Source organism: Scyliorhinus torazame, chromosome 14, assembly GCF_047496885.1.
Source record: "Scyliorhinus torazame isolate Kashiwa2021f chromosome 14, sScyTor2.1, whole genome shotgun sequence".
In the NCBI taxonomy this organism is placed as follows: Eukaryota; Metazoa; Chordata; class Chondrichthyes; order Carcharhiniformes; family Scyliorhinidae; genus Scyliorhinus; species Scyliorhinus torazame.
Genome location: NC_092720.1, coordinates 166,216,127 through 166,238,439, shown reverse-complemented (window position 1 = coordinate 166,238,439; position 22,313 = coordinate 166,216,127). Strand labels below are relative to the sequence as shown.

The 22,313-nt window shown below is 47.3% G+C and overlaps 1 protein-coding gene across 1 annotated transcript in view; it reads right to left on the bottom strand.

Annotated features, from left to right (window-relative positions):
* Positions 1-22,313, bottom strand: part of LOC140389074 (uncharacterized) — an 83,569-nt gene that overhangs the window by 30,532 nt on the left and 30,724 nt on the right. Inside the window, 6 exon segments of the mRNA XM_072473235.1 lie at positions 8,727-8,839; positions 9,054-9,159; positions 9,161-9,639; positions 9,641-9,804; positions 9,806-10,638; positions 10,640-10,978. Coding sequence (XP_072329336.1) covers positions 8,727-8,839; positions 9,054-9,159; positions 9,161-9,639; positions 9,641-9,804; positions 9,806-10,638; positions 10,640-10,978 — 2,034 coding nt within the window.

The window sequence follows — 22,313 nt, the reverse complement described above, 5'->3', positions numbered from 1 at the left end:
AAGTCGTGGCAGCACAGCACGGCCATGTCGAATGCTCCTCCTGTGCCGTGTGGAAAGTCATGGACACTTCCAGTGTCCAAGATGACCATGTGTGCAGGAAGTGTCTACGGATGCAGTTACTCAAAATCCGCGTTTAGGATCTGGAATAACTGTGGGGTATCTGCAAGGATGAGAACTCCGAGGATCGTATGTATAGTGAGGTGGTCAGAGATGCACACTCCTGTTTACTGCCTGTTCTTGACTTCAGGAATTTAAAAAAGACAAATTTACTCAGACACAGGGCTCAAACAGAAACATGTTTATTGACAAAACAAAACACCCCCAATGCCCTAATACAAGATCTCTAAAGTAGTTTAATGATGCCACACAACACTCAAAACTACAGCTTGTTAATAAAATCCTCCACTGAAAAACCACAGGAGAAAAATCCCGTTTCTGCCCAAACCTCAACTCCAATCCTCTTGCAACCCTTAATCTATCCTTAAACCTCAGCCGCACTATCCCTCACATATGGCTGATACAACACGTTCGGTCGTTCTGGTGCAAGCTGTAGGTCTGTGAATAAAATTGACCCTTCCTGACTCTCCTTAGTGACTGCGTGTCAGAGCCTATGGTTGCGGCTTTTTTTATTACAAAACGTTGTCGAAAATATCAAAGCTGATGGACTTCCGGTTGCGGTGATGCCTAGCTAGCCGCACGTTTCGGCGGCTCCAGCTCCGACGGACCTTCGGGCTCTTTTAAGAGCCCCAACGGGGAATTTTTTGACGACGCAACCCGGTGTGGGGTGTGAGAAGGGAGTCCCCCCCCAAACGAAGGAGGAAAAAAACGGCGGCGGCGGCTGCAGCGCGAGGAATCGTCGACCAAAGGGTCAGAAAGAGAGAAGTACAAGATGGCGGCGGAGAAAGCGCAGGCGACATGGGGGCCTGAGCAGGATGAAATTGTGAGACGGTGCGTGGAGCTGCTGAAGAGGGAGGTGCTGACCCTGATGCTACAGGCAATTGAGGGGCTCAAGGAGACACTAAAGACCCAGGAGACAGAGCTCCGCGTGGTGGAGCAGAAGGTGACAGATATTGAGGACGAGATCCTGGGCCTGGCGGTTAAGACACAGACGCACGAGGCACTTCATAAAAAGTGTACTGAAAGGATCGAGGCCCTAGAAAACGGAGCGCGAAGGAAGAACCTTCGGATACTGGGTCTCCCTGAGGGTGTGGAAGGAGTGGACTGTGGAGCGTACGCAAGTACGATGCTGAGCTCACTGATGGGTGCTGAGGCCCCTACGGGCCCCTTGGAGGTGGAGTGGGCAAATCGGACTCCGGCGAGAAGACCAAAAGCGGGAGACCCACCCAGGGCGATAATCGTGCGATTTTACCGCCTTAAGGATAGAGAAGAGGTCCTGAGATGGGCTAAAAAGGTGCGGAGTAGCAGATGGGAGAATGCAGTGGTACGGGTATACCAGGATTGGAGTGCGGAGGTGGCGAGAAGGAGGGCGAGCTTCAAGCGAGCCAAAGAGGTGTTGCATAAAAGGAAGGTGAAGTTTGGGATGCTGCAGCCGGCAAGACTATGGGTCACGTATCAGGAGAGACATCATTATTTCGAGACGGCGGAGGAAGCATGGACCTTCATCAAAGAAGAGAAATTGGATCGGAACTGAGGGACTGATGCTGCAGGAAATGTTATTGTTAATGTTATGGTTGAAGTTAATTGAGAAGTAAATTGGGAAGGGGGGAGACATTGGGGAAATGTAGGCGCCGGTGAGGGGGGAAAGACGGGACATAGTTGGAGAATGGGGAGGGGGAGGGGAAAGGGCGCTGCGCAATAAGAGGCGGGTCAGGTAAAGGGATGTTCCCGCGCCAGAAAGAATAAGGCGGGAAGACAGGCGCAAGGCGGATGGGAGTTTCCCACACGGGTGGGTCGAGGAGTGAGCAGGAGTAGCCGGGGTCAGTTGAAGTCAGCTGACTTACGGAAGTAATATGGGGGGAGCAATCATGCTAGAAAGTGATCTAGCGGGGGAGGGGGGGGGGAACAACTGGGTTGCTGCTGCGGAAATCCAAAAGGAAATGGCTAAAGAGTGGGTGGGCGGGGATGGTGTGCGACGCTGGGGGAGCGAGCGGGAGCGCGGAGGCGGGATATGGGACTGGCCTAGAGAAGGTAATGGCTAGTCGACACGGGAGGGGGGCAGGTAGCCCCCTAGTGAGGCTGATCACGTGGAACTTGAGAGGCCTGAACGGACCGATAAAAAGGGCCCGAGTGCTCGCGCATTTGAAAGGACTAAGGGCAGACGTGGTTATGCTCCAAGAGACGCACCTAAAGGTGGCGGACCAAGTTAGGTTAAGGAAAGGATGGTGGGACAGGTGTTCCACTCAGGACTGGACGCAAAGAATAGAGGGGTGGCCATTTTGGTGGGGAAACGGGTAGCATTTGAAGCAAAGAACATCGTAGCAGATAGCGGAGGTGGATATGTAATGGTGAGTGGCAGGCTGGAGGGAATGGAGGTCGTGTTGGTTAATGTGTATGCCCCAAACTGGGACGATGCGGGATTTATGAGACGGATGCTGGGGCGTATACCGGACCTGGAGGTAAGAAACTTGATTTTAGGAGGGGACTTTAATACGGTGCTGGACCCGGGGCTAGATAGATCCAGCTCAAGGACCGGAAGAAGGCCGGCAGCGGCCAAGGTACTTAAGGGGTTTATGGACCAAATGGGGGGAGTGGATCCATGGCGATTTCTTAGACCTAGGGCTAGGGAGTTTTCCTTCTTCTCCCATGTCCATAAAGTGTACTCCCGGATAGATTTTTTGTTTTGGGAAGGTCGTTGATCTCCAGGGTGGAAGAAGCTGAGTACTCAGCCATAGCGGTTTTGGATCATGCCCCACATTGGGTGGACCTGGAATTAGGAGAGGAAAGGGAGCAGAGAACACTCTGGCGATTAGATGTGGGACTGATGGCAGATGAGGGAGTGTGTGCAAGAGTGCGGGGATGTATTGAGAGATGCCTGGAGGTCAATTACGACGGCGAGGTCCCTGTGGGAGTGGTATGGGAAGCACTAAAAGCGGTGGTCAGAGGAGAGCTGATCTCCATTGGGGCCCACAAAAGGAAAACAGAGGCCAAGGAAAGGGAAAGATTACTGGGGGAGATTTTAAGGGTGGATAGGGAATTTGCAGAGACCCCGGAGGAGGAATTGTACAGGGAGAGGAGACGACTCCAGACGGAGTTTGACCTTCTGACCACCAGAAAGGCGGAGGTACTGTGGAGGAAGGCACAGGGGAGGAGGTATGAATATGGGGAAAAGGCTAGTCGCCTGTTGGCTCATCAATTGCGAAAGAGGGCAGCAGCGAGGGAGATAGGAGGAATTAGAGACGAAAGGGGAGACACGGTGCGAAGGGCAGGAAAGATAAATGAGGTGTTCAAGACCTTTTATGAGGAACTGTATAGGTCTCAACCCCCAGAGGGAGAGGAGGCGATGCGGCAGTTCCTGGACCAATTGAGGTTCCCGAAAGTGGAGGAGCAGGAGGTGGTAGGCCTGGGGACACCGATTGGGGTGGACGAGGTTATTAAGGGACTGGGAAGCATGCAAGCAGGGAAGGCCCCGGGACCAGACGGGTTCCCGGTGGAATATTACAGAAAATATGTGGACTTGTTGGCCCCGTTGATGATGAGGACGTTCAATGAGGCCAGGGAAGGGGGGACTCTACCCCCGACGATGTCGGAGGCGACGATATCGTTAATTTTGAAGAGGGATAAAGATCCGTTGCAGTGCGGGTCCTATAGACCCATCTCATTATTGAACGTGGATGCCAAATTGTTGGCAAAGGTACTGGCATCGAGGATAGAGGACTGTGTCCCGGGGGTGGTGCACGAAGACCAGACAGGGTTCGTAAAAGGGAGACAACTGAATGTTAACGTGCGACGACTATTAGGGGTGATAATGATGCCCCCAGTGGAGGGGGAGGCAGAGATAGTGGCGGCAATGGACGCAGAGAAGGCATTTGATAGGGTGGAGTGGGAGTATTTATGGGAAGTGTTAAGGAGGTTTGGGTTTGGGAACAGGTTTATTAGCTGGGTTAGATTTCTTTATGGGGCTCCAACGGCAAGCGTAGTTACGGGTCGACATAGATCGGAGTATTACTACATAGGGGAACAAGACAGGGATGCCCGCTGTCTCCATTGTTGTTCGCGTTGGCAATTGAACCTCTGGCCATGGCGTTGAGAGACTCCAGGAAATGGAGAGGGGTGATTAGAGGGGGAGAAGAACACCGAGTCTCGTTATACGCGGATGACCTATTGTTATACGTGTCGGACCCAGCGGGGGGGGGGATGATAGAGGTTATGCGAATTTTGAGGGGGTTCGGGGATTTCTCGGGGTATAGGCTAAACATGCGGAAGAGTGAATTATTTGTGATACATCCAGGGGACCAGAGTAGAGAGATAGAAGGCTTGCCTCTAAGGAAAGTGGAAAGAAACTTCCTATACCTGGGGATTCAGATCGCTAGGAGCTGGGGAACCTTGCACAGACTTAATCTGACACGGCTGGTAGAACAAATGGAGGAGGACTTCAAGAGGTGGGACATGCAGCCTCTATCGCTGGCGGGCAGGGTGCAAGCAATTAAGATGATGGTCCTCCCGAGGTTCTTATTTGTATTTCAATGTCTCCCTATACTAATCACCAAGACCTTTTTTAATAAAATAGACAGGAGCATCACGAGCTTCGTGTGGGCAGGGAAAGTTCCGAGAGTAAGGAGGGGGTTCCTTCAGCGTAGTAGGGACAGAGGAGGATTGGCACGACCGAACTTGGGCGATTACTATTGGGCCGCCAATGTGGCAATGATACGTAAATGGATGATGGAGGGTGAGGGAGCGGCGTGGAAAAGACTGGAGAGAAAGTCCTGTAAAGGGACGAGTTTAGAGGCGCTGGTGACGGCGCCGCTACCGTTCTCATCTAAAAAGTTTACCACGAACCCGGTGATGGCGGCAACACTGAATATCTGGGGACAGTGGAGGCGACAGAGAGGGGTGCGGGGAGCCCTGGTGGGGTCCCCAATCAGGAACAACCATAGGTTCGCCCCAGGAAGAATGGATGGAGGATTTCAGAGCTGGTACCAGTTGGGAATTAGGAGGGTGGGAGATTTATTTATAGATGGGACTTTTGCGAGCTTGGGAGCATTGGAGGAAAAGTATAAGTTGCCCCGGGGAAATTTCTTGAGATATATGCAGGTGAGGGTGTTTACTAGACAACAGGTGAGGGAATTTCCGTTGCTCCCGACACGGGATACAGGACAGGGTGCTTTCAAGGGTGTGGGTCAGAGAGGGCAAGGTGTCAGAGGTTTACCGAGAGATGAGGGAAGAGGGGGAGGAGTCGGTGGGCGAACTAAAAGGAAAGTGGGAAGAAGAACTAGGGGAGGCGATAGAGGAGGGTATGTGGGCTGATGCCCTAAGCAGGGTAAATTCCTCTTCCTCATGCGCCAGGCTTAGCCTGATTCAATTTAAGGTGCTACATAGAGCACACATAACGGGAGCAAGATTGAGCAGGTTCTTTGGAGTGGAGGACAAATGTGGGAGGTGTGGCGGGAGCCCGGCAAACCACGCACATATGTTTTGGGCGTGCCCGGCACTGGAAGGGTATTGGAAGGGAGTGACGGGAGTGATTTCGCAGGTGGTGAAGGCCCGGGTCAAACCAGGCTGGGGGTTAGCTCTATTTGGAGTTGCGGAAGAGCCGGGAGTGCAGGAGGCGAAAGAGGCCGACGTTGTGGCCTTTGCGTCCCTAGTAGCCCGGCGCAGGATCCTACTCATGTGGAAGGAGGCGAAACCCCCCGGACTGGAGGCCTGGGTAAATGATATGGCGGGGTTCATTAAACTGGAGCAGATAAAGTTTGCCCTGAGAGGATCGGCTCAAGGGTTCACCAGGCGGTGGCAGCCACTTCTCGACTACCTAGGGGAACGTTAGAGGGAAGACAGATGACCAGCAGCAGCAACCCAGGGGGAAGGGGGGGGGGTTAGTTTAGTTTAGGTCAAAAGAGAAGGGGGTTTTGTTACTTGTGTATTGTTAAAAAATTCTGTATTGTTTTTGTTGCGTTTGCGTTGTAAGAGGGGAAAAATTGTTGTTTGGGAAAAAAATTTCAATAAAATATATTTTTTTAAAAAACCAAAATATCAAAGCTCATTTCCTGCAGACATTCTGTTTGGACAATCGGTCCTTAGCACCTTTTTAATCTATTTAGCCTGATTCCTGCCTTGGCCCAGACAAACCCATTCATCGCGGTGTTATTTCTCAACCGAAACAATGGAGCCCATTCAGGTGAGATGTCTGGCTTGCATGTTGATGTGTATGTGATAAAGTCAATTTCTCATTACCTGTTGTCAGTGTTGTTTGTTTGTCTGTTGTCTGATCAGCTCTGATGGTCTCCCAGTTTCTTTAATCGGATTGTCTGATGGCCACTATTTTGTGTCTGCCGTCTTTACACAGAATTGACTTGATCTCGGTATCAACATGCTTTGTAGATTAACCCTGGACAGTACAACTCTGTGTTGTGGTTTGGCCTGTTAATTTGTCATGTTTATGTCCATCCATGAAGCTTCTTGTTTCTTATATTTAATAAAAGTTCAATTGGAGGGGATTCCGATCCTACAAATCCCCCTTTTTGTTTACAATTTACTCCACATGAATAGTCCTTAAAGAAAATGATCGTTCTGGAACAAAAATCTTTGTTCTTTTTAGTCTGTTCCAATTTTGACTGCCGCTGCACACATATTGCACATGTAATCTTTAAATTATTCAGGTCTTCACTTTTAAATATCTCTGCAAATGCAGTAACATCATTTGTTAATGCTTTGGAGCAGATAGAAGTGGTTTAAGATGCTGTGAAGTGGCTTGTGATCAGACTCTACCATTACTTTCTCTCTCCCAAACAGATACCAGTTAAAATGCTCACAAGCAAAGACAATTTCCAGGCATTCTTTCTCAATCTGTACTTGCATTCTTCAGTCTGTTAATGCTCTGGATACAAACACAACTGGTTGACTTGCTGCATGAGGGTTGCTCCAAGTCCTATTTCACTGGCATCTCACTGCAGGGTGACTTCATCATTGACATCATAGTACCTCAGCACTGGCATTGTTGTCACTAGTAGCTTGATGTGAGTGAAAGCTGCTTCTTGTTCTGTGCCCTAACACCACTGAACATTCTTTGCAGTGAGCTTGTGTCCAGCTTCACATTCTGATGACAGATTGGCAAGAACTTGGTGAGGTAGTCTCCATGTGGATTCACTTCCATGTAGGTTCACTTGGCGAGGCAAGGTTTGATCAGGAATAATCAGCATGGCTTTGTCAGAGGGAGGTCATGCCTAACAAATTTGATTGAATTTTTTGAGTTTGTGACTAGGTGTGTAGATGAGGGTAGTGCAATTAATGTGGTATACATGGATTTCAGCAAAGCCTTTGACAAGGTCCCACATAATAATAAAATAATCTTTATTGTCACAAGTATTTACACTGCAATGAAGTTACTGTGAAAAGCCCTTAGTCGCCACATTCTGGCGCCTGTTCGGGGACACGGAAGGAGACTAATAAAGAAGGCAAATGCACATGGGATACAGGATAACTTGATAGGGTGGATCCAAAATTGGCTTGGCTGTAGGAGCCAGAGGGCGATGACAGCCGGTTGCTTTAGTGACCGGAAGTCAGTGGCATACCACAGGAATCTGTTCTGGATCCCCTATTGTTTGTCACTTATATAAATGACACAGATAACTATGTGGGGGGTAGGATCAGTAAGCTTGCGATGACACAAAGATTTGCCAGGTGGTTAACAGTGAGGTTGAGTGTCTTGCATTATAGGAAGATATAGAGGGGATGGTCAAATGGGCAGAAAAGGGGCTGATGGAATTTAACCCTGAAAAGTGTGAGGTGATACACTTTGGAAGGAGTAACGTGACCAGGAGGTATTCAATGAAAGGCGTGACACTGGGAGGTTCTGAGGAACAAAGGGACCTTGACGTGTTTGTCCACAGATCTCTGAAGGCAGAAGGGCAGGTTAATAGAGGTGAAAAAGGCATATTGGACACGCCTTTATCAATCGAGGCACAGGTGGCAAAAGCAGTGAGGTCATGTTGGAGTTGTATAGAACTTTGGTGAGGCCAAAGCTGGAGTACTGTGTGCAATTCTGGTCACCACATTATAGGAAGGATATGATTGCACTGGAGGGGCTACAGAGGTAATTCACCAGGATTTTGCTTGGGATGGAACATTTAAGTTAGGAAGAGGCTGGATAGGCTTGGGTTGTTTTTGCTGGAGCAGAGAAGATTGAGGGGTGACCTGATCAAGATGTACAAGATTATGAGGGGCATGGACAGGGTGGATAGGGAGCAGCTGTTCCCCTTAGTTGAAGAGTCAGTTACGAGGGGACACAAATTCAAGATCAGGAGGTTTGGGGGATTTGAGGAAAAACCTTTTTACCCAGAGTGTGGTGACAATCTGGAATGCACTGCCTGGGAGGGTGGTAGAGGTGGGTTGCCTCACATCTTTTAAAAAGTACCTGGATGATCACTTGGCACATTCAAGGCTATGGGCCAAGTTCTGGCAAATTGGATTAGGTCGGCAGGTCAGATGTTTTTCCTGCGTCGGTGCAGACTCGATGGACCGAAGGGCCTCGTTTGTGCTGTATTATTTTGTGATTCTGAGTCTATGTTTCAGGAGATCCAAAAATTGTGTGAGGGTTTTATTACCGAACTCACATCGATAGATGTTTCTCCCCTGTGAGTGTGTTGATGGAGACGAGGAGATCCACTGACTGTGTGAAAGACTTGTCAGATATCTCACACCTGAACGATTTTGCATCAGTGACAATCTGTTGTTCAGAAAATCAGAGGGTTTAATGAAAACTCTCACGCAAATATCGCATCTGAAGAATTTTTACGTGATCCCGGGAGGGTTGAAAACATCATCAAAGCATTATCACAAACCTCACATTTAAATGGTTACGCCTTGTGTGGATCCTCTGGAGGAGGATCAATGATCTAAAAACCACTTTTTCGCACACTTCACATGTGAATGCTTTCTACCCCGTGATAGCTTTGGTGTACACGGAGACTTGATGATAAAGAGAATGACTTATCACTCACCTCACACTTGAATGGCTTCTCCCTTGTGTGATTGAGTTGGTGTCTGGAGGGTCGATGTAGTTGTGAATGATTTGTCACATACCTCACACTTGAATGGTCTCTCTCCTGTGTGAATGCGTTGGTGTAAGAGGAGTTCCGATGATGAACAGAATGATTTGTCACACACCTCACACTCGAATGGTTTCTCCTCTGTGTGAATGCACAGGTGTCTACAGAGAGTCGATGACTGAGAGAATGATTTGTCACACACCTCACATGCATATGGCTTTTCCCCTGTGTGAATCCGTTGGTGTTTGTGGAGAGTCGATAAAGCCGCAAATGATTTGTCACATACCTCGCACTTGAATGGCTTCTCCCCTGTGTGAATAATTTGGTGTATGCGGAGAGTCGATGACAATGAGAAAGATTTGCCGCACACCTTGCACGTGAATGGTTTCTCCCCTGTGTGAATGCATTGGTGTTTGCGGAGGTTCGATGAATTTGCAAATGATCTGTCACACACGTCACACGTGAATGGCTTTTCCCCCTGTGTGAGTGCATTGGTGTTTGCGGAGGTTCGATGAATTTGTAAATGATTTGTCACACACCTTACAGGTGAATGGTTTTTCCCCTGTGTGAATGTGTTGATGTTTGCGGAGATTCCCTGATAATGAGAATGATTTGTCACACGCTTCACATGTATACGGTTTTTCCCCTGTGAATCAGATGGTGTCTGTGAAGAGTCGATAAAGCCGCAAATGATTCATCACACACCTCGCACCTGAATGGTTTCTCTCCTGTGTGACTATGTTGGTGTATGCGGAGAATCAATGATAATGAGATAGATATGCCGCACACCTCACACATGAATGGTTTTCCCCCTGTGTGAGTGCGTTGGTGTTTGCGGAGATTCCCTGATAATGAGAATGATTTGTCACAATCCTCACATGTATACGGCTTTTCCCCTGTGTGAATCCGTTGGTGTTTGTGGAGAGTCGATAAAGCCGCAAATGTTTGGTCACATACCTCGCACTTGAATGGTTTCTCCCCTGTGTGAATATGTTGGTGTATGCGGAGAGTCGATAACAATGGGAAAGATTTGCCGCACACCTTGCACATGAATGGTTTCTCCCCGGTGTGACTGTGTTGGTGTTTGCGGAGGTTCGATGGATTTGCAAATGATTTGTCACACACGTCACACGTGAATGGTTTTTCTCCTGTGTGAATATGTTGGTGTATGCGGAGGGTCGATGATAACGAGAAAGATTTGCCGCACACCTTGCACGTGAATGGTTTCTCCCCTGTATGAGTGCGTTGGTGTTTGCGGAGGTTCGATGGATTTGTAAACAATTTGTCACACACCTCACACGTGAATGGCTTTTCGCCTGTGTGAATACGTTGATGTGTGCGGAGGTTCCATAACTGTCAGAATGATTTCTTACACACCTCACATGTGAATGGTTTTTCCCCTGTATGAATGCGTCGGTGTTTGCAGAGGTTCGATGAATCTGTAAATGATTTGCTGCATACCTCACACGTGAATGGATTTTCCCGTGTAGACGGGCCGGTGATTTAGCAAGCCAGATGACTGTGCAAAGCCCTTGTTACACACCTCACATGTGAATGGTTTCTTCTCTGTGTGAATGCGTTGGTGTTTGCGGAAGTTCACTGGATTTGTGAATGATTTATCGCACAGTTCCCACGTGAATGGCTTTTCCCCGGTGATAACAGGCTGATGATTTTCTAGGCCCGATAACTGTGCAAAGCCCATGTTACACACCTCCCATTTGAATGGCCTGTCCCTGGTGTGGCTGCATCGGTGAATCATCAGCTTCCTTTGGTGTGTGAAGACTCGGTCACAGACCTCACACTTGAATTGCTTCCTTCTATGAAGTATTAATGGTTATACAACAGATGCATCTTTTGTATTAGGAGGTCTTATGAGCCTGTGGAGCCCTCCGCACATGCCTTACACTTGAACAGCCTATCACCTGCAGGATTCAGTCAGTGGTACATGAGACTCGATGAATAATTGAAGCTCTCACCACACTTGGAGTCCACTCACACTTGTTCCCAGCCTCACCCTGACTGATCACCCACAGCCAAACCGTCAGAAAGTTATGTCCTGATGGAAAGCGCCACTCCACTGACCAGTTTCAGATCTGATGATATATCAAAGCTCCCCTGGGCTCGACCGATTTCCAGGTGATAGGTTCACTGCCCAACCTTCTCGGTGTTGAGCAATGCTGTGAAGGGACTCTATGTCTTCCGAAAGTTGTGCAGTTGTTCCATGGGTGATGGTCAGGATCTATCATCTCTGCATTCTCTTGTGTAGTTCGGTGCAATCCTTCTGTAAACAGGAAAAAGAAACAGGGGCTGACGGGAACAGGGACTGCGGGGAGGATGACCAAACTGACCACAGCACTGGTGCAGGGAGCCATTCAAGTGGGGGGAGGGGGGGGGGGGGGGAGGAGGTGAAGAGAAAATAAATGTTGTCATAATTGGGGATGGTATAGTTAGGGACATCGACACTGTTCTCTGTGACCAGGGTCGAGAATCCCGAAGGTTGTGTTGCCTGCCTGGTGCCAGGGTTCGGGATATTTCATCTGGGCTGCAGAGGAACTGGAGTGGGAGGGTAAAGATCCAGTTATTTACCAACGGCATTGGAAGACCAAGGACAGGTTTTGCTCAGGGAGTATGAATAGCTAGAAGCTAAGTTAAAGGCAGAAACAAAAATGTAATCTCTGGATTACTACCTTAGCCACAAGCTAGTTTGCACCGTCACAGACTTCATCAGCAAATGTGTGGACGACTGCGTGCCAAAGAAAACAGTACATATATTCCCCAACCGGAAACCATGGATCAATCACGAGATTGACTCCCTACTGAAGGACAGGTCTGAGGCGTTCAAGTCAGACGTCCCTGACCTACACAAAAATCCAGGTACGACCTCCGCAAAGCCATCCGAGATGCCAAGAGAGTCTATCAACCAAGCTAGAGTCACAGACTCCCGGTGGTTGTCGCAAAGACTAAACAACATAACAGGCTACAAAGCGAAGCCGAACAGTATCTCCGGCGGCAGCGCACCCCTCCCCGATGAACTCAATGCATTCTATGCTTGGTTTGAGCAGGAAACCAACAATCCGCTGTTGAGTGCCCCAGCAGCCCATAACTCACCCATACCCACCATCACAGCTTCCGAAGTCAGATCGGCCTTCCTGAAAGTGAACCCTTGGAAGGTGACGGGCCCGGATGGGATCCTGGTCGTGCACTCAGAGCTTGCGCGGACCAGCTGGCAGAGGTGTTCACGGACATCTTTAACCTGTCCCTACTCCACTGCGAGGTCCCCACCTGCTTCATACCGGTGCCAAAGAAGAACCAGACAACATGCCTCAATGACTACCGTCCGGTGGCCCTGACTTCAGTCGTAATGAAGTGCTTCGAGAGGTTGGTCATGAAGCGCATCACCTCCATACTCCCAGAACGCCTTGATACACTGCAATTTGCATACCACCGCAACCGGTCTACAGCAGACGCCATTTCCTTGGCCCTACACTCATCCCGAGAGCCTCGCGACAACAAGGACTCCTACATCAGACTCCTATTTATTGACTACAGCTTCGCCTTCAATACCATAATCCCAGCCAAGCTCATATCAAAGTTCCAAAACCTAGGACTTGGCTCCTCACTCTGCAACTGGATCCTCGACTTTCTGACCCACAGACCACAATCAGTAAGAATAAACAAGAACACCTGCTCCATAATAGTCCTCAATACCGGGGCCCCGCAAGGCTGCGCACTTAGCCCCCTACTCTACTCCCTAGAGACACATGACTGTGTGGCAAAATTTGGTTCCAACTCCATCTACAGGTTTGCTGACGATACGACCATAGTGGGCCGGATCTTGAATAATCACGAGTCAGAATACAGCAGGGAGATAGAGAACCTAGTGGAGTGGTGCAGCGACACCAATCTCTCCCTCAGCAAAACTAAAGAGCTGGTCATTGACTTCAGGAAGCAAAGTACTGTACACACCCCTGTCAGCATCAACGGGGCCAAGGAGGAGATGGTTGGCAGTTTCAAATTTCTAGGGCTGCACATCTCCAAAAATCTGTCCTGGTCCATCCACGTCGACGCTACCACCAAGAAAGTACAACAGCGCCTATACTTCCTCAGGAAACTAAGGAAACTCGGCATGTCCACATTAACTCTTTCCAACTTTTACAGATGCACCATAGAAAGCATCTTATCTGGCTGCATCACAGCCTGGTATGGCAACTGCTCAGTCCAAGACCGCAAGAAACTTCAGAGAGTTGTGAACACAGCCCAGTCCATCACACAAACCTGCCTCCCATCCATTGACTCCATCTACACCTCCCGCTGCTTGGGGAAAGCAGGCAGCATAATCAAAGATCCCTCCCACCCTGCTTACTCACTATTCCAACTTCTTCCATCGGGCAGGAGATGCAGAAGTCTGAGAACACGCACGAACAGACTCAAAAACAGCTTCTTCCCCGTTGTTACCAGACTCCTAAACGACCCTCTTATGGACTGACCTCATTAACACTACACCACTGAATGCTTCATCCGTTCTGGGGCCTATGTAGTTACATCGTGCACCTTCTGTTGCCCTATTATGTATTTTCTTTTATTTCCTTTTCATTTCATGTACTTAATGATCTGTTGAGCTGCTCGCAGAAAAATACTTTTCACTGTACCTCAGTACACGTGACAATAAACAAATCCAATCCAATCCAACAGGGTAAATAGGTTTGAATACATGGTATACCCAGTATTGGGGAAGAAGGGACCTGTTCCAATTGGACGGTCTTCATTTGAATCATGCTGGGACCAGTGTCCTAACGAATCACATAACTGGGCTGTCGAGTTCATTGAATTTATTAGATATTATTTATTGGAACAATATGTTGTGGAACCAACCATGGAGCAGACTACTCTGGATTTGGTATGGGGTAATGAGGAGGGATTAATTGATGACCTTCTAGCTAAGGATCCTCTCGGGAATAGTGATCATAGCATGATCGAATTCAAAATTCAGTTTGGGACCGAGAAAGTGGAGTCCCACACTAATGTTCTGGAATTAAATAAAGGTAATTCCATAGGCATGAAGACAGATTTGGCCCGTGTAGAGTGGGCAGGAAGGCTAAAAGGTAGGACAGCTAATGAGCAGTGGCAGTTGTTTGAGGAGATACTCAATTCCTCACTACTGATATATATTCCAGAGAGGAAGAAAGATGGTAAGAGGGGTAAAAAAAATCCATGGCTGAACAAGGAGGTCAAGGACATTATAAAGCCAAATACTAAAAAATTAATAAAAAGAGCAAAGGTAAATAACGAAAGAGTGCAAAATATCAAAAAAGATAGCAAAAGCTTCTATAAGTACGTAGAAGGGAAGACAGTTGCTTACACGAATGTTGGTCCCTTGGAACATGAAACCAGAGAGTTAATAGTGGAGAACACAGAAATTGCAGAGATGCTAAATCACTATTTTTCCTCAGTTTTCACAGTGGAGGGCATTACTACCATTCCTACAGAAACGGGCGATTCAGAAGTAATGGAAGGGTGGAACTTAGAACAATCAGCACCAATAGGGAAACAGTACTCAACAAATTATTGCAATTGAGGGCCTACATCCTAAAGTGTTGAAGGAAGTGGCAGCGGAGATTGCAGATTCATTGGGAATAAAATTCTAAATTTCCCTGGACACGGGAAAGGTTCCAGTCGATTGGAAAAATGCTAATTTTAATGAACCTTATTCAAAAAGGGAGGGAGGCAGAATGCGGGAAATTGCAGGCCAGTTAGTTTATCTGTTGTTGGGAAATTGTTAGAATCAATTATTAAGCATGCAATGTCAGGACATTTGGAAAGTCAAAACGCAATCCATCAGAGTCAGCATAGTTTTATGAAGGGCAAATCATGTTTGACTAATTTGGTAGAGTTCTTTGAAGGTGTAACAAGCAAAGTGGATATGGGAATCCTGTAGATGTATATCTGTACTTCTGGAAGGCATTTGATAAGATGCCGCATCGAAGGCTAATACACAAGGTGAGATCACATGGGATTAGGGGTCATTTGTTAGCTTGGAAAGAGGCTGGCAGAAGACAGAGCCGGGATAAATGGTTTTTTTACTGGGAGACATGATGAAACTGGTAGGGTACCACAGAATCCGGTCCTTGGGCCTCAACTATTTACATTCTCTATTATTGACTTGGATACAGGGCTAGAAGGTTCTGCAGGCACATTTGCAAACAACACAAAAATAGATGGGACAGTAAGTTGCAATGAGAAAATAAGAACTTTATGAATGGATATAGATAGGTTAAGAGAGTGGCCGAAAATGCAGCAGACGAAGTTTAACGTGGATAAGTGTGAGGTTATGCATTTTGGGCAGAAATATGGGAAGGCAACTTATTATCCGAATGGAGAGAGACTTCGGGGTGCTCCGGTGCAGAGGGATCTGGGTGGCCCCGTGCATGAGTAGCAGAAACCTAGCAAGCAGGTACAGCAGGTAATAAAGAAAGCAAATGGAATGCTGGCATTAATAGCTAAAGGAATTGAGTATCAAGGTAATCAAGTGTTGTTGTAACTATACAAGGCATTGGTGAGACTGTACCTGGAGTATTGTGCACAGTTTTGGTTCCCTTATTTGAGGAAAGATGTAGTGGCTCTGGAGACAGTTCAGAGGAGCTTCACTAGGTTGATTCCAGAGATGAGGGGTTTGTCTTACGAAGAGATATTCATGTGGAGATGCTGGCGTAGGACTGGGGGGAGCACAGTAAGAAGTCTTACAACACCAGGTTTGTTTCAAATCACGAGCATTTGGAGCACTGCTCCTTCCTCGGGTGAATGAAGAGAGATTGAACAGTTTAGGCACATATTCTCTGGAGTTTAGAAGAATAAGGGGAGATCAAATTGAGGTATACAAGATGATAAATGGTACAGATAAAGTAGATGTGGAGCAGATGCTTCCTCTTGTGGGGCATTCTAAAACGAGAGGTCATAGCCTCAAGATAAGGGGTAGCAAATTTGAAATATGAGGAGAAACTACTTCTGCCAAAGGGTTATACGTCTGTGGAATTTGCTACCCCAGAGTGCGGTGGATGCTGGGACGTGAGTAAATTTAAGGAGGAATTAGACAGATTTTTAATTGGCAATGGGTTGAAGGGTTATGGAGAATGGACAGGTCATGATGAGATCAGCCATGATCGTATTGAACAGCGCAGCAGGCTCAAGAGGCTAAACTGCCTGCTCCTGCCCTTAGTTCATAAAATCATAGAATCATAGAATTTACAGTGCAGAGGGAGGCCATCCGGCCCATCGAGCCTGCACTGGCACTTGGAAAGAGCACCCCATTTAAGCCCAGACTTCTTACCTATCCCCGTAACCCAGTAACCCCACCTACCCTTTCTTGGACACTAAGGGCTATTTAGCATAGCCAATCTACCTAACCACATCTTTGGACTGCAGGAGAAAACCCACGCAGACACAGGGAGAATGTGCAGACTCCGCACAGACAGTGACCCAAGCCGGGAATCGAACCTGGGACCCTGGAGCTGTGAAGCAATTGTGTTAACCACTGTGCTACCGTGCTACCCTGTTGTTCTAAGGAAGAACTATTCTGTCTGATCTCACCATCCAGCACTTGGTCTGTAACCCTGCAGGTAACAGCACCTCAAGCACAAATCTGGCATTCTTGATTAATAAGGGTATTTCATGATTAATATGGAGATCAGGGGTTATGGGGAGAAGGATGGATGAGGAACATATCAGCCATGATTGAATGGTGCAGCAGACTTGATGGGCCAAATGGCCTAATTCTGTTCTGCTATCTTATGGTTTTTTGGACTCCTCAGTTTTTTTAAATTTATACTTTGACGGGGTGTGGATCTCACTGGCTAGGCAAACGTTTATTGCCTTAAGGAGCTGGTGATGAGCCACTTTCTGGAACCACTGAACACCATGGGGTACCAGTACACCCACAGTGTGATGACGGAGGGAGTTCCAGGATTTTCACCCAAAGACAGTGAAGAATCAAAGATTAGGGACGCAATCTAACCAAATTAGATCAGAGTCCTGTGATGAGTGGGTTTCCTTCACTGAGGAGCTCCGCTCGCCAGAACCCCTCAGTACAGGAAGAGATTGGGGCGCCATTTAAAAATTGCATCCCAATCTCTTGACTCGCCCAAAGGCTCCCTGAACCTCCCCAAAGCCCCAACAAAGGGGGTCATTGGGCTCCCCTCACAAGTCCAGGACCTAAACCCTCCCGCGGACAAATGCCAGCCTGGCACCTTGGCACTGTCAGTCTGGGACTGTGGCAGTGCCTCAGCCATCCTGGCAGTGCCATCTGAGAACCTTGACAGTCCCAGGCTGACACTGCCTGTGTGCCAGGCAGGCAGTGCCAAGGTCCCGGTTGGCATCAGCCGTGCCAGAGTGCCACCATGCCCAGAGGGCAATGACCTGGGAGTCTCTGATCCCTTGGGAGACCCTCACAAGTGCCATTCCGTCTGGTCCTCATTTGTGGGGACCAGCACTGAATAGCAATCGCCCGAGGTCTCCGAGGCAAAGGGTTTAGATCCCAATGCCTTGGTAGATCAGGGGTGCGCATATTAGAGTAAGACTAGCTGATAAGCAATTTGCAAAATAGTTATCCCGCCCCACAATGGGCAGGATTTAGACCGGACGTCTCGTGAGATCAAGTTAGGAAGAGGCATCTCCCAGCATCCACCAGCCATGCTGCTTTTAGAGCGCAATGTGGCCAGTAGATCACGCTGATAGTTCCAAGTCAGGATGGTGTGTGGTTTGTACCGGAATTTGCAGGTGAGTCTGTTGCCATGCAACCAGTACCCTTGTCCGTCGAGGTGGCAAAAGTCATGGGTTTGAAAGGTGCTGCCGAAGAAACCTTGGTGAGTTGCTGCAGTGCATCTTGTAGATGGTACACATTGCTGCCACTGTGCTCTGTTGGTGGAGGGAGTGAATGTTGAAGGTGGTTGCAGTACCAATCAACTGGACTGCTTTGTCCTGAATGGCGTATATTTACCATAGTTTTAATGATTCCTTACCAGCAGCTTGTAGTTGAACAGGGGCATTTTAGGAGAATGCTTGGGTGACGTCATTGGCCGTTTGCAAGAGTAACTGAGCAGTGTAACATCACAGCCTGGAGTGTTAACATCTCCTGAATAAAATTCTTGTTTTTTGTTGAACCTCCACAGCCTCCTAAAGTCAACACAGTGAACACCACACAAAACAACAGGCAATGAGGAAGCTGGACAACATTTGTAGCCACTTGAAGGAACACCGAAAAAAGTGAAATAAAATCGTCACCACACAAAATGATGATGAGGGAGTCGAACAACGGTTGCAACCATCCCCCCCCCCCAAAAAAAAAAATTTGAAGCAAATAATTTTGGAGAGAAACTCGCCACATGCTTCACCCAAAATGAACTCGGTAGCTATGAGTAGCAATTACCCTGCAACAACAATTTAAAAGCTGGGGGTGGTGTACAAATAAAGAAAATTGTCTGAGCTCAGATTGTGCCTTGTTTTAGGAGAAAGGAAGCAAGATAGTGCTAAAAATCCATGACACATTGTGCACATGCAGATCCTTCCGGAGAGAGAAATGGAAGGAGCTTTGGTGCCGTGAGACTTTTTGATGAGAATACAGAGCGATAGAGTTTGTATACAGAACGATTTGACTATTTTGTCCAAGCTAACAATTTAGCAGCAAATCTAAAAGCGTAAGAGTCCTTCCTGTTCATTTCCTTCGTTCACATTTCTTTTATTTTATTATTTTAGGTCCGTAGACCCATAATTGGGATGCACCTTTATGTAGAAGAGTGCTTGCCAGGGCAGTGTGTTCCTAGGACTTGTATTTTGGAGAGGAGGAAAGCAGACCCATCGGCGTCGATTGAATCTTAGGATCCGGTTTTGGAGGAAGTCGGTTTGTTTGGCTGACTAGCAACCAATGGGTTAGCCAGGGACAGTGTTCTGCCTGACTAGTCCAGGGTATCATGACAAAAGTCCCAACGCTCCTGAGCATAATGAGGTGGGAAAACATTTAACCTCTTTCGGAGTCTGGTGCAGCCAGAAAAGCCAGGCACAAAAATATACAAGAAATAGCGGGAGGTTTACATGGTCACTTTACACCAAAATCTCTAGCTATCGCAGAGAGGTTTATGTTTCATAAGCGCACCCAAGGAGACGGTGAATCGATTCCACAGTTTGTCGCTACACTGAAAAGACTGGCTGAAAACTGTGTGTTCGTGGATGTATCAAACGATACCGTCAGAGATAGGTTAGTCTGTGGTTTAAGAACTGAAGCAATTCAAAAGCGGTTATTAACTGAAAGCAACCAGAATTTAAAGAAAGCTTTGTATCAATGGAATTAGCAGCCAAAGAAGCTCAACGGTTGAGTTCAAACACAAGAATTCACAAGATGTCAGCTGAAACTCAAAAACAGACTCAGACTGGCCACAGGTGTGCTAAAATCGGGTACTCAGCAGCAGATTGTTGGTGCAAAGACATCATATGGTGAAACCGTGGAAGAATGGACCACATTAAATTCAAATGTTGGGAAAAAAGTTGCAAAAAGCAACAGCTGAATAAAACAGATGGGAAACAGAACAAAGGAAAAAGTGCCCATGTTGTACAAAAAGGACTTGTGGAGATGCCCAATTCACAGTCCGAAGATGAGCTGTGATTAAATGTATTAGATACTGCTACTAATCAGTATTGGATCACTCCAATACTGGATGGACAGTCGGTAAAGATGGAGGTAGACAAAGGGTCAGCCGTCTCACTGCTGCCAGAGACTGTTTATAAACAAAAGCTCTGACATACCTCTCCGAAATCCTCAAAGATAGTGTTAAAAACTTACAATGGAAAAGTGGTTCTGTTGAGGGGCCATATTGATGTAACAGTACAATTGAATAGACAGACGGCAGATTTGACCTTGCACACAGTCAAAGGAAATGCAATAGTTATAGGGGGTTCAAATGTAAGGGGAATAGACAGGCTTTTCTGTGGCCGCAAACGAGACTCCAGGATGGTATGTTGCCTCCCTGGTGCTAGGGTCAAGAATGTCTCGGAGTGGTTCCAGGACATTTTGGAGGGGGAGGGTGAACAGCCAGTAGTTTTGGTGCACATCGATACCAACCACATTTGTTAAAAAAGGGATGAGGTCCTGAAGCAGAATATAGCGAGTTAGGAAGAAGGTTGAAAAATCGAACTTCAAAGGTAGTGATCTCAGGATTACTACCAGTGCATGTGCCAGTCAAAGTAGAAATAGCAGGATGTATCGGATGAATACGTGGCTGAAAAGATGATGTGAGGGGGAGGGTTCAGATTCCTGCGGCATTGGTACTGGTTCTTGGGAGGGCAGGACCTGTACTGATGTCCTTGGGGGGGGGGGGGGGGTACTTGCTTGAGTGGTTGGGGAGGGTTTAAACTAATATGGCAGGGGGATGGGAACCTATGTATGGATTCTGAGCAGGGTGGAATCAAAAAGATAAAAAGACAGAAAGGAGAATGAGAAAAGTGATAGGCAGAGAAATCAAGGGCTTTTATCAGATAAAAACACTATAAAAAATAGTAGGGGTGGGGCAAGGCACGTTAAAAGGACTGGCCTTAAGGTTTTGTACCTGAACGCACAGAGCATTCTAAATAAAATGGATGAATTAGTTGCACAGATAGATGTAAAGGGTTAGGATATAGTTGGGATTACATAGACATAGCTCCAAGGTGACCAAGGATGGGTACTTGACATTGGAAGCTATTCAATTTTTAGGAAGGATAGTCAGAAAGGAAAAGGAGGAATTGCATTATTGATTAAAGGAGATATTGATACAATATTGAGGAAAGATATTAGTACAGACAATGTGGAAACTGTCTGGGTTGAGTTAAAAAAACATCAAGGGGCAAAAAACATTTGTTTTTAAAAAAAATGTATTTTGTTACAAACATGTATCAAAACAGGTTACAACACATAAACACCCCGGGAAACATACTTCCCAGCAATCAACTATACAGTCTGTACAAATTTTCCCCCTTTTCACCCTCTCCCCCTCCTGCAACAAACAGCTCCTCAAACACTGTCACAAACATCCCCCAACCTTTTCTCAAAGCCCTCTGCAGAGTCCCTTAACTCATACTTTATCTTCTCCAACCGCAGGAAGTCATACAGGTCACCCAACCAAGCCACTACCCCCGGTGGCGATGACAACTGCCACTCCAGTAAAATTTGTGCAATCAGAGAGGTGAAGGCCACGACATCGGCCTTCCTCCTCTCCATGAGCTCCGGCTTCTCTGAGATCCCAAATATTGTCACCGGAGGTCCCGGGTCTACCTCCTCCTCCACTATCCTGGCTAAGGCTGTGAACACTCCTGCCCAGAATCTTCCCAATTTTTCGAAACCCCAAAACATGTGCGTGTGATTTTCTGGCCCCCACCCACATCTCTCACACTCATCTGCTACCCCCTGAAAGAACCCACTCATTCTCGCCGAGTCATATGCACCCTGTGCATTACCTTAAACTGTATCAGGCTCATCCTTGCACAGGAGGAGGTCCCATTTACCCTTCGCAGTGCCTCACTCCATACTCCCCAACTGATCTCCCCTCCCAACTCCCCTTCCCATTTCTTCTTGATCTTCACCACCCGCTAGCCTCCCTGCTCCCCCAGCCACTTGTATTTATCTTCAATTGTTCCCTTCCCTTCCACATCCGGAAGCAGCAGTTGCTCCAGCAGGGTGTATTACAGCAATCTATGGAACCCCCTCCAAACTTGGCAAAAAACATTTGTAGGGGTGGTATATAGACCACCAAACTGCAATGGTAATGTTGGGAATAGCATTAGACAGGAAATCAGAGATGCATGTGATAAAAGAACATCTGTGATTATGGGTGACTGCAATTTGCATATAGATTGGGTGACTCAAATTAGTCACAGTACAATTGAGGGGGAATTTCTGGAGTGTATACGGGTTGGTTTTCTGGACCAGTATGTTGAGGAACCAACAAGGGAACAGGCATTCTTGGACTGGATGTTGTGCAATAAGAAAGGATTAGTTGGCAATCTATTTGTGAGAGAACCCTTGGGGATGAGTGACCAAAATATGGTAGAATTCTTTATCAAGGTGAATAGTGAGGTAGTTGATTCTGAAACCAAGGTCCTGAACCGCAATAAAGGTAACTATGATGGTATGAG